This window comes from Chionomys nivalis, chromosome 2 (genome assembly GCF_950005125.1).
Source record: "Chionomys nivalis chromosome 2, mChiNiv1.1, whole genome shotgun sequence".
Taxonomy (NCBI): domain Eukaryota; kingdom Metazoa; phylum Chordata; class Mammalia; order Rodentia; family Cricetidae; genus Chionomys; species Chionomys nivalis.
The window spans coordinates 10461923-10472152 of NC_080087.1; the positions used below are offsets into that span (position 1 = coordinate 10461923).

The window sequence follows — 10230 nt, forward strand, 5'->3', positions numbered from 1 at the left end:
AAAAATATTTCAAAGATCTTCTTGTTCCGTACACTGCTGTTCACTTAAAGTTGGATGGAGCCCATTATCCTGACCTATTTTTATTATAACAAAGAGACAGAATCCTGGCCGGAAAGCAAGGCTGCTTTATCAATAGAAAAGTGCCGTTCTCACAGCACATCTGTTTATCCCTCCACCTTTCCACCTCTACCACAATGTTCAAGACCATTTCCCCCCAGAGCACAGTTACCCAGAATTACAACGTCGGGCCTGTGGATATGAAATCATCCCTCTCGCAATAATTAAGGCACGAACTATGCAGCCAGACCTTCGTTCATCACCAGCAGTTAATCTTGATATATGCTACTTACCTTCTGCCTCAGTTTCCTCCTGTGTAAAGGCGATGAATAGCAGAATTAACTCGTAAGATTGTAGTAAAGATTAAATGAACTAAAAGAAGTGATGGGCAAGGGGCAAAACACTTGAAGCGTTAAGGACTAGCATTTATTATTTCTAAAACGTGTGCAGGAGTTCAAATTGCTCGACAACTCAACACATTTAAGAAAATTATGAACATTCTGATAAAACGTCTAAAAAATGTTGGAAGAATTCTCAGACCACTCTGTCCTAAGCCTTTAAAGACACTGTCCCTTAAGATGTCACAGAACTATCTCGGAATTAAGAAACAAAGTAGTGGTTTTCACAGCTTTGAAAAAAAAAAGTTCCTCTCAGTCACCCCAGTGGTAACAGGTAAGGATGTGGATGGCTCCTGTGTCCAGATCTCACTAAGCTGTAAATTTGCTATTTCTTCAAACAGGAAAAAGCAAAGCTATTTAACTGCCTTCTTCCTGGGATTATAGGGCAAGACCTTAACCGGGAGGAGCTGCGGGAGTGTTTTCACTATAGGGGACAGGGGGCAGCCAAAGCTTATCCTGAGATGCAAAGGACTGGAAGAGAGGGGACATTTAAACACAAAACCAGGGCACGGTGAGTTTATCTCCCCTCCCCAAGAAAAAATTAACGACTTTTATAAGTAGTTAGGAGAGCTCTACGGAAGAGAATGCAACAGATACTTTGGGCACCAAAGTTCCATCCTGGAGTTTACTGCGGTAGCAAAGTTTCACAGGTTAACCCTCAGTTTATCCGTGCACAATACTCAGCATCAGGCTGCCGCTGAAGGACAGTAAAAAAGACCTTAGCAAGTAACCCTGTCTGCAGTTTTGGTGCAGCTTCTCCCTAGGGACAGCAGGCTGGGAGGCGGGGTGTGAAGGGGGCGAAAGAACGGAGGGGGAAGACGCCTCTCCTTTCCTGGAAGAAGGAAAAGAGGGACCACTTTCCTTCAGTCAGACCACAGAGCCCAGCCCGCGCTGCGGCGGCGACGTCTGGAGGCAAGCGGGGGAGGTCTGCAGCAGGGGCCCCGGGAGCAGGGCTGCAAGGGCCGGGGGTCGCTCTGGAGCTTGGCCTCTGTGACCCGGGCAGGGGTCGCGCGGAAGCCAAGCACAGGCTCCGGGGCTGCACCGCGCCCCTCCCGCCGCTGGAGCTCTGGATGCTCCTCACCCACCTGGCACGCAGCAGGGGACCCCACGCCCCCTTCGCGCGCAGTCGGGCTCCCTCGGAGCAGCCGCTGCAGCCATGCACTCACCTCGCCGCCGAGCAGCGCTCTGGCTCGGGCTCGGGTTCCGGCGGCGGCGGCGGCCGCGGCTCCTCCATGGCGGCTGCAGGGGTGACGGCGAGGGCGGGAGGGGGCACCGGTTCGGCGTTGGCGTCTCTCATCCGTGCACCGAGCCCCGCATGGCCGCCGCGGGTCGTCAACTGCAGCCTGGTGCGGGAGACCCGGAGCCGCCGCGGGGTGCGGGAGGGACTCGACTCCGCCTCCGCCTCTAGCCCGCCGCAGGAGCCGTGCGCGCCGCGGCCATCTTGGGAACGGCGGCCGGCCGAGCGCCGGGCTACGGCGGGCAGCGAGGGACACGCCTAGGCGGGCGACTGAGTCGGCCGGGGCGGGGCGAGCAGAGGGAAGGAGGGAGGAGCGCCCTGGCCAGCGGTGCGTCAGGTGTCACCGAGTGGCCACGGGTGGCCGCCGGAGATCCTGAGGCCAAGGACGCAGGAGACACTAAGAGAGGCAGGGCTATCTGGGCGAGCAGGGATGCTTCATAAACTTGAGCTCAAGGTCGATGCGGCGCAGGATCCTGCATTTCGGGATGAGGATGATGTCACCCAGACGCCCACAGCTCTGACATGGAAGCGCGGGCCTTCTGCAGACTCAGATCATCAGAGTGACACACCAAGTGGGCAGCAGAGGACACCGTCCTCACCCAGGATCCCAAGGTTAGAGAGCGCGTTTCCAAAAACTTGGACTGTACAGTCGCTACCCTGAAGGTTTTTAAAAAACTTAGCAAATGAGAAAAAAAAAATTAAGGTAAGATTTTAGAGCTAAGCAAGCTCAGGATAAAGGGCACCCCGTGAAGTTAGCTATGATACAGAAACGCCTCTGTAATTAAACAGTTGCTGCATTTCCTTGTCGTTGTTACAATAGATTACGTTATGTATATGGCCTGCTAGTGTCGAATTTCTGAGCTGACATTCCTTTTTTTATCCAACAACATATCATCAACAAGTATTCAGTGTACATATTAAGACTTCGGAGACTCTGAGGATGCAGAGAGAGCAAAGTAAATGCCCCCTTTCCTGCATGGAACTGGTAGCCTAATAAAGGGAGAAAGACAAAAACTACATAATTTTTAAATGACTCATTTCCATTGTGTGAAGAAAGCTCAGCAGAGTATTTCCCACTTCCCTGTAATTCTAATTATCTGTTTCATTTCCCTCTGCACATCACCGAGCCTGAGCCCTCCTTAGGATGTATATTGAAGAAAGTTGGTAGTGAAACCTCCCTCTGATGGTCTGGAATTGAGGGAATGGGCACACTTGTGCCTCCCAGTCACAAAACACTTGACAAACATAACTCCTCCTGAGGGAGAGCCACGACTATGTCTTCTTCGTTTTCTGCTGGGTACTGTGTATTCTAAGAGAAGCCAAACAAATTTGCCTTCAACTCATCATAGAAACCTAAATCACTTAGTGCCAAATTCTTGGTCTGTATGCAGGGACTTTTGCCAGCATGGCAGAAGACTCACTGTTTCTCCAGTCTCCCCTCTGTAGCATCTCCTGGGCCTCCAGGGTTCCAGGAGCGAGCCTGCAGTGTTCCCCCTCAGTTTCCCAGAGGTGTTTCTTTATTCTAGAGCGTGTCCTCCTTTGGAGCAGGTACCATTCTCAGTCCCGTGTTCTGCCCAGCCACCAAGTGGACGGAGCCCAGTGCTGACACATGTAGGAACCTAGTATATAATGTTATAAAGGTGTTGAAGACAAGCCACCTCAGAACAAGCCAAATCATCACCTTGACTAATTTCATTCTGAAATCAGGTCAGAAGGAACCATTGGCTTACCTTCCTGTGCAGGACAAGATTATTTGGGGGTGGGGGGGAGGCCTACTTCACAGAGCAGTGCTAGAAAATGCCCTTACACTCTGGAGACTGGCAAGTGAGAATTCTGTAAACGTGAGAAAACAAACTCCAAAATAATCCTTACTTTACTATGGTCCCCGCATCTGCCACCATCTCTCTCTTTCTTAATAACAACCCTAGAATTCAATACTCTCTCACATATAGACTGTTTCTGCCATTTCTTCACAAATTTAATGTTCTTTGTCTATAATGTATAAAAATGTCATGGTGTGGTCATTTTGTGAAGATCCTAGGAAATTAATAAAAATCACATAAACTTTTCTTGTGAATCAACTCTTGCATTCATTAGACTACTCCACCCACCTGAAAAGCCCACAAAAAAGATAAGCGACATTCATTGGATAGGATGCTATTGCTAAATTAGTAACTCCTGTTATCATTGAGATTTACATTTATAGATTAAAATTACTGTTTAGCACATGACTGATTGCATTGTCTTTAATCATGTTCTTCAAAATATTGACCTCAAAATCTATGGGAAATCATCTCTCTATGTCCTCAAGTTTGAATTCACATAGTGTCTGTTGCTTTTATTATTATTAAATAAAAATTATTATTAAATAAAAAAATCAAAAGTTAAAATTCAGGACTTGGGAGATAATGGCTCAGAGGGTAAAAGTGCCTAGTGCTCTTTAGGGGACCTGAGTCTTGTTCCCATCACCCATGTTGGACTGCTCACAAATACCTGGAACTCTAGCTCCAATTACTCCTATCTAGAGTCAGGCAGGCACCACCTGCACTCACCCGCACATACGCCCATGCACAGATACACACCATTTAAAAATAAACATAAAGAGGAAGGTAACAATTCTAGTATGGACCCAGTTTAGGCTAAGGTACATAACACACTTTATTCACCCGTAATTTCAAGCCCCGTTGTGATGCACACACAATCCAGTTGCATTCGTGTGTAAACATCTGTGCTTTCCATATACAGTTAACAAACTATGGGCATGTCATCGTGTTTATGAACTTCAAACTGTAGTGTCTGTATATATTACACACACACGAGAGAGAGAGAGAGAGAGAGAGAGAGAGAGAGAGAGAGAGAGAGAGAGAGAGAGACTATATTACACACACACACACAAGGTGGGGTATTACCTTAGGATCCTTTCTACAATAGTGTACTAGCCAAACATTTTTGAAATGATCCAAGAAGAAGTTTGTGTCAAAGTGTATAATAATTGACTGTTTCAAAGGACCAAACTTCAAAGCTGTGGGTTTTAACATCATTGTTAGCATGGTGATGCATTTTACTTAAAATAACTTTCTCCCTTCCTGGTAGTATTTGTGAGCTCTGCCAACCAGCTTCCTGTGTGACCTTTCAGAGACCTCAGCAGCCATGGCCATCTCTGTTCCCAGTGGCTTGCACTTCTGCCCAGCTCTGCAGAGACAAGAATGGTACAAACTTCCTAACATGCTCCTGGTTGGCACATTCACTTCAGTGCTCACAGGGAAAGGCAGATTCAGAGACAGACAGAGACGGAGAGCACCCAAGCCTCCTGCCAGGTGGTGGATACAAGGGAAGCTGAGCCTTGCACATGCAGAGTCTTTCCCCCTCTTGACTGATACAAGTACATTTATATCTCTACCTGCTACTAAAACACTCAAAGATGGGTGCGTGTAAACTATGTTTACTTGACTGTTTAAATAGTCCCTTATAACACAAAGTTTCATACTTCCCAATAGGGGAAATTTAGGTGAAACCTTCAATTTGGGGTTTTTTGTTTCAGTTTGATTTTTTTGTTGTTGTTGTTTTGGTTTGGTTTCTTTTTGGTTGTTGTGGTGGTGGTTTTTTCATTTGTTGTTGTTTAATCTAAGAGGAGGTTTATTTTTGTTGTTTCTCCACTAGAACACATTTCAGACATTAGCCTCTGTACAAAGTATGAACCAAGTTTCTATTCTCATTAAGCATGGGATTAAAGGTTGCATACTTAAAAAAAAAAAAAAGGTTAGGGAGCTGGAGAAATGGCTCAGTGGTTAATGATGCTCACCGCTCTTACAGTAGAGTAGACCTGGGTTCCCCACAGGGCAGTTTACAACCACCCCCATCTCCAGTTCCATGTAGCATGATTAATGCTGAACCCAGAGACAGAAACTGGGGTTCAACCTGAAGGTCAGAAAAACACCATCCTGCCTCCAGGAATCTCAGAATGAGACTGAGTGACAGCTGTCTCCTCCCGCTTTATATTCCTCTCTAGGGCTGTGATTAAAAGCATGCACCACTGCCTCCCCGTTTCTATGACAAACTAGGGTGACTACTGGGATTGAAGGTGTGTGTCTGGTCTGCCTGGTCTGTAAGGCTGATCAGTGCGGCTGTTTTACTCTCTGATCTTCAGGCAAACTTATTTATTAAAATACAAATGAAAGCCACTACAGTTTCCCATGATGCACAGCTCTCTTCTGGCGCTCTCCTACATGTATGTGGTGCTCATAATGTAGGCATATACACATACACATAAAATTATCAAATAAATGAACAAATCTTGCTGTAAAAGTTAGAGCAGTATGTCTTATTCAATGAAGTCAAGCTTTAAGAGAAAGGAAGTGGCCAGAGAGAGCAAGGCAGGTGGGGAGTCAGGGGAGCCTGGGTGTGAAGCACAGCACTTCATTTGCTTCTGAAAGAGTCAAGAGAGCAAACCCAGTTCTCCACTTCTGGGATGACGTCTTCATCCACATCTTTCTCTGCCATCCAGCAGAGGGGAAAAACAGCTTTAAAAACCGAACATTCCTGGGGAGCCAAGAGTCTCCAGCCCATCCCAGCAAGCACTAAGAGACTTTGCCTGCTTCTCTCATTTAATTCCCCCCTTTGATGCTCAGGTCAGAGGTTTGGAAGACCGAGAAACTACGGCTTGCCCTGCCTCAGTTGCCTTCCTATCCCTCCCAATCCAGAGTCTATGTGTGTATGGAACCCAGGCACAGAGAGCCGAGATGACGAGACAGCAAGGAGGTTCGTGCATGTCCTTATCAGGGCCATCCACCCTGGGCTTCCGTGATTGAAGCCACTTGTCCTCCCAAATATCCCAAATACCATTTGAGTGGTCCCCACTGGGAAGACTCTCGGATCCCATCACCAACCTCTCTGCCTCCCACTAAGCTTGAACTACTACCAACTGGGAATAATTCTGTCAGATTTTTCCCTTAGCGTGGTTTGCCTGACACCGGAATAGTTCCAGTTAAATATGAAGGATTTGAGATTATTAACTTGAGTCAGGACTCACTATGTATCCCAGGATAGCTTTGAATTTGCAATCCCCTTGCCTTAGTCCCCTGAGTGCTGGGATTGCAATCCTATTCCACCATGCATAGACTTCAAAACTTCTTAAATTTATCTTGATAATTAGAGGGCTATTCGGAGAATATTTGAGAAAGGACTGATCAGTGGTTAAATGTTCCCATTTAAACAAAGAAAATTCCTCTTCGTTCTATGGACCACTGCCCTTCAAAATCTGACATGTACCTGAATTGCCTGGAGAGCCTGGTGAACTGCAGGTGACCAGTTTGGTAGGCGTGGGTGGGACCAGGGTCTGCATGTCTGATGCGCTCCTAGGTGACCTGGGTGCCACAGATGAAGCAGGAGGACTCCTTACACTTTGCAAAGCAAGGGTACGGAACTCTCCTTGAATAAATTGCAGGCCTCTGCTTTAAAAAGCTAGAAGAAAAGGTGACTGTGTTAGTCAAAAATAACCAAGCTATCTAAGCATACCCACAACCAGGTAAAACCAGCACAGATGTGTTCGTTACTTCTCCTTGTGACAGAAGAGCTCACAAATGCAGGAAGGGCAGGCCTGTCTGGGTCAGTTTGGAAGGATGCAGTCCATCCTGGCGGGGAAGACAATGGGCATGAGGAAGATGGGCACACTGCCAGGAAGAAGAACGATGGGTACTGGTGCTCAGATCACTTCCTCCTTTGTCCATTTTTCTCCAGTCTGGGTCCCCAGCCCATCGGGTGCCGCTGCCCACACTCAGGGTGGGTCTTCCCTCCCCAGTTGAACTGTTCTAGAAACACCCCTGTAGACATGCCCAGGGCATTTCCACACCCTGAAGACATTCCCAGGGCACTCCCATGCCCTGAAGACATGCCCATTCACTCAAGTGGCACTGAAGATTAACTATCAGAGCTGTGGTCATCGTGGTATTGTGGGCTGCATGTGTCCCTCAAAGAGAGATGCTGAAGTCCATCTTAGTCTATCCATGCTGTCTGTAATAGGAGCATTTGTAAATAGTACAAAGCCACTGTTCATGTTATGAAGGCCAGGAAGTCCAAGGGCAGGGTTGGTTCAAAGATAGTAAGGGGTCTGGTGTTTGTTTTCCAAGATGATATCTCAGTAGTAGAGGGACACTGAATGCTATCTCAAAACCAAGTGGGGGTGGCACTTAGGGATGTGGTTTTGAGATAGACTCTAGGGTAGGTAGGATGTCCTTGAACTTAGGATCCTCCTGCCTTCACGTCCCAAATGCTAGGATGACAGGCATCTGCCACCATGCTGGTGCTAGGGTTGGAACCTAAGACTTCATGCGTACTAGGCAAAGCTCTCTACCAACTGAGCTACATCCAGCCCCCCTCAGCCCCTTTATAAGGTCACCGGCATAATTTTTGAAGGCTCTGGCCTCAGAATTTACCACTTAGAGACTTTACCTCTTATTACATCACACAGATTCTGGAGGGGACACAAACATTCAGGTCATTATAAAGCTATAACCCTAGACCCTCTGAATAGGACCTCATTTGGAAACCTGGCCTCTGAAGATGTCACTAAAATAATGTCCTAATGAAGTAGGGTGGATCCTTCTTTCAACCTAATCAGTACCATTTCTTGTTGTTGATGTTTTAGTTATTTTGTTGTTTGAAAGAGCCACAGTGTAGTGTATTTTAATGTTTCTAATTCTAATTCTCCATCATTAGTGTATTCCTCAGTACTGGATTTGGAAAGCAGCATTCTTCTCAGAAGAGACTGGAGGTGCAGAAAGACACAAGCCTGGGAGGGAGACAATCTATGACCACGAGACATAGGCAGAAGTGACACATTCCCGAGCTTCAGTGGCAAACACTAGAAGCTAAGAAAGAGGCCAACGAGTGGCCCACAGAAACTTCCCAGGCGTCTCGCTTCCAGAACTGAGACAGTACACACTGCTGTCCTCGGCTGCTCACTCGGTCTGTGCCTTTTTCTCCCAGAAGCCCTGGGGTTCTCGCTGCGGATAGAAAAAGCACCAGCTGCCCTGGGAAATAAGAGTGTGCGCAGCAGGGAGCTGTGGCTGATCCTCTAAGAAAAACATCCCTAGAAAAGGGGAGGACATCAGGCCAGCAATGTCACATGACACAGACCGCCTTCTTGTCTGGGAGGTTGTCTATGCAGATGCACTCACACAACAGTGGAGGGGTAGTTTAGAAGGCATCCATGGCTCACTACGAAAATCTGTTCACATTAAGTTTGCACAAGAATTATTCAAAGAGGCTGATGAGTGATTTAGCAAGTAACCAGAGGACCTCCTTCGGAATCTTCAAGACCCCAGGCAAAGGTATGAAGAAATGTGGATGCTTGCCTGTCCTCCTCTCCCTGCATCTGCAGTTAGCTGGTCTGAAATGCAGTAAACATCCATAGGTTGTGCAAACATTCCTCAGGCAATCCGATGTCCAGCCAGGGCTGAGAATCCTTGTTAAAGATCTAAACCTTCAGAGACAGGATCAGCCTGGGAGCCACGGTCCACGAGTGTTCCTTGGTCATGTGCTTAGAGCCTGGAGTAAGCAGTGCCGTGTGGGTTGAGGTTGGACGTCTGCTGTCTAGATTGCTAAGTACCAGCCCAATGGGAACCCCTGCTCTTTAGGGGCAGAGTTTCCATAGTTAGCTTTGATAATAACGGTGGTTCACATGGATGCTGCCCCGTCCATCTGCCTGCTCTAAGGATCATAGGCCTGCACTGCCAATTGTCCAATGTCTGAAAACAACTGTGTTTATTGTATCCAGCCATTGACCTGTTTTTAGCAGGTAGTCAAGCTAGTTTACCGGGGCCGTCTGGACGAAGCAGCACAAACTGGGCGGCTTAAGGCAATAGACCTTCATTCTTTCACGATTCTGAAGGCAAGAGTACAAAATCAAGATATGAGAGACGTGGGTTCTTTCCCAGGGATTCTGAGGCAAAACTCACGTCCCCTGAGTTCTGACTATAGTAGCTTCTTGGCATTCTAGCCTCCTAACTCTATGCTCTGCCCTCTGTGGTCACATGGTTACCTTCCTTCTGTATCTGTCCCTGTGTCTTTTTTCCTCTTCATCAAAGGACACCAGTCAGACTGGATTAAGGGCCCACCCTCTTCCAGAATGACCTCATCTACGCTAATTACATCTGCAACAACCTTACTTCTAAATATGGTCACATTCTGAGATTCCAGGAAAGATGTGTGTTTTAGGGTGACTCTGTAACGCAGGACAGTGGGTCACTATAATTCTGTTACTCTAAAATAGAATTTTCACTTGAATTACACACCCCAGTCCAGAGGATTGGTTTTTATTTATTTTGGGGGATTTTTTTTTACAGTACACTAAACCAGAGCAATTTAACAGTTTGAGATGAATTAGGGTCACATAGTTAAAAAATAGCCCAGTGTTCTATAAGTGCAGGTTCCAGGGCCCACACGAACCCTGAGAAGACAGAGCCTCAGAAGCTGCAGACTAGGAACCTGAGTTGTTGAGGGATCCTTGGACTCTTCCAGTGGACTCCCACCTCGTCTGCA

General features: G+C 47.0%; 1 protein-coding gene across 2 annotated transcripts in view; it reads right to left on the minus strand.

Moving 5' to 3' along the window:
• Map3k4 (mitogen-activated protein kinase kinase kinase 4) overlaps positions 1-2535 on the minus strand; it is a 98172-nt gene extending 95637 nt beyond the window's left edge. For both annotated transcript variants that reach the window (XM_057755531.1, XM_057755525.1), the window contains exon 1: positions 1622-2535. In XM_057755531.1, coding sequence (XP_057611514.1) covers positions 1622-1752 — 131 coding nt within the window. In that variant the 5' untranslated portion in view covers positions 1753-2535. The remainder of the gene's footprint in view (positions 1-1621) is intronic.
• Between the last annotated feature and the right edge of the window lie 7695 nt (positions 2536-10230).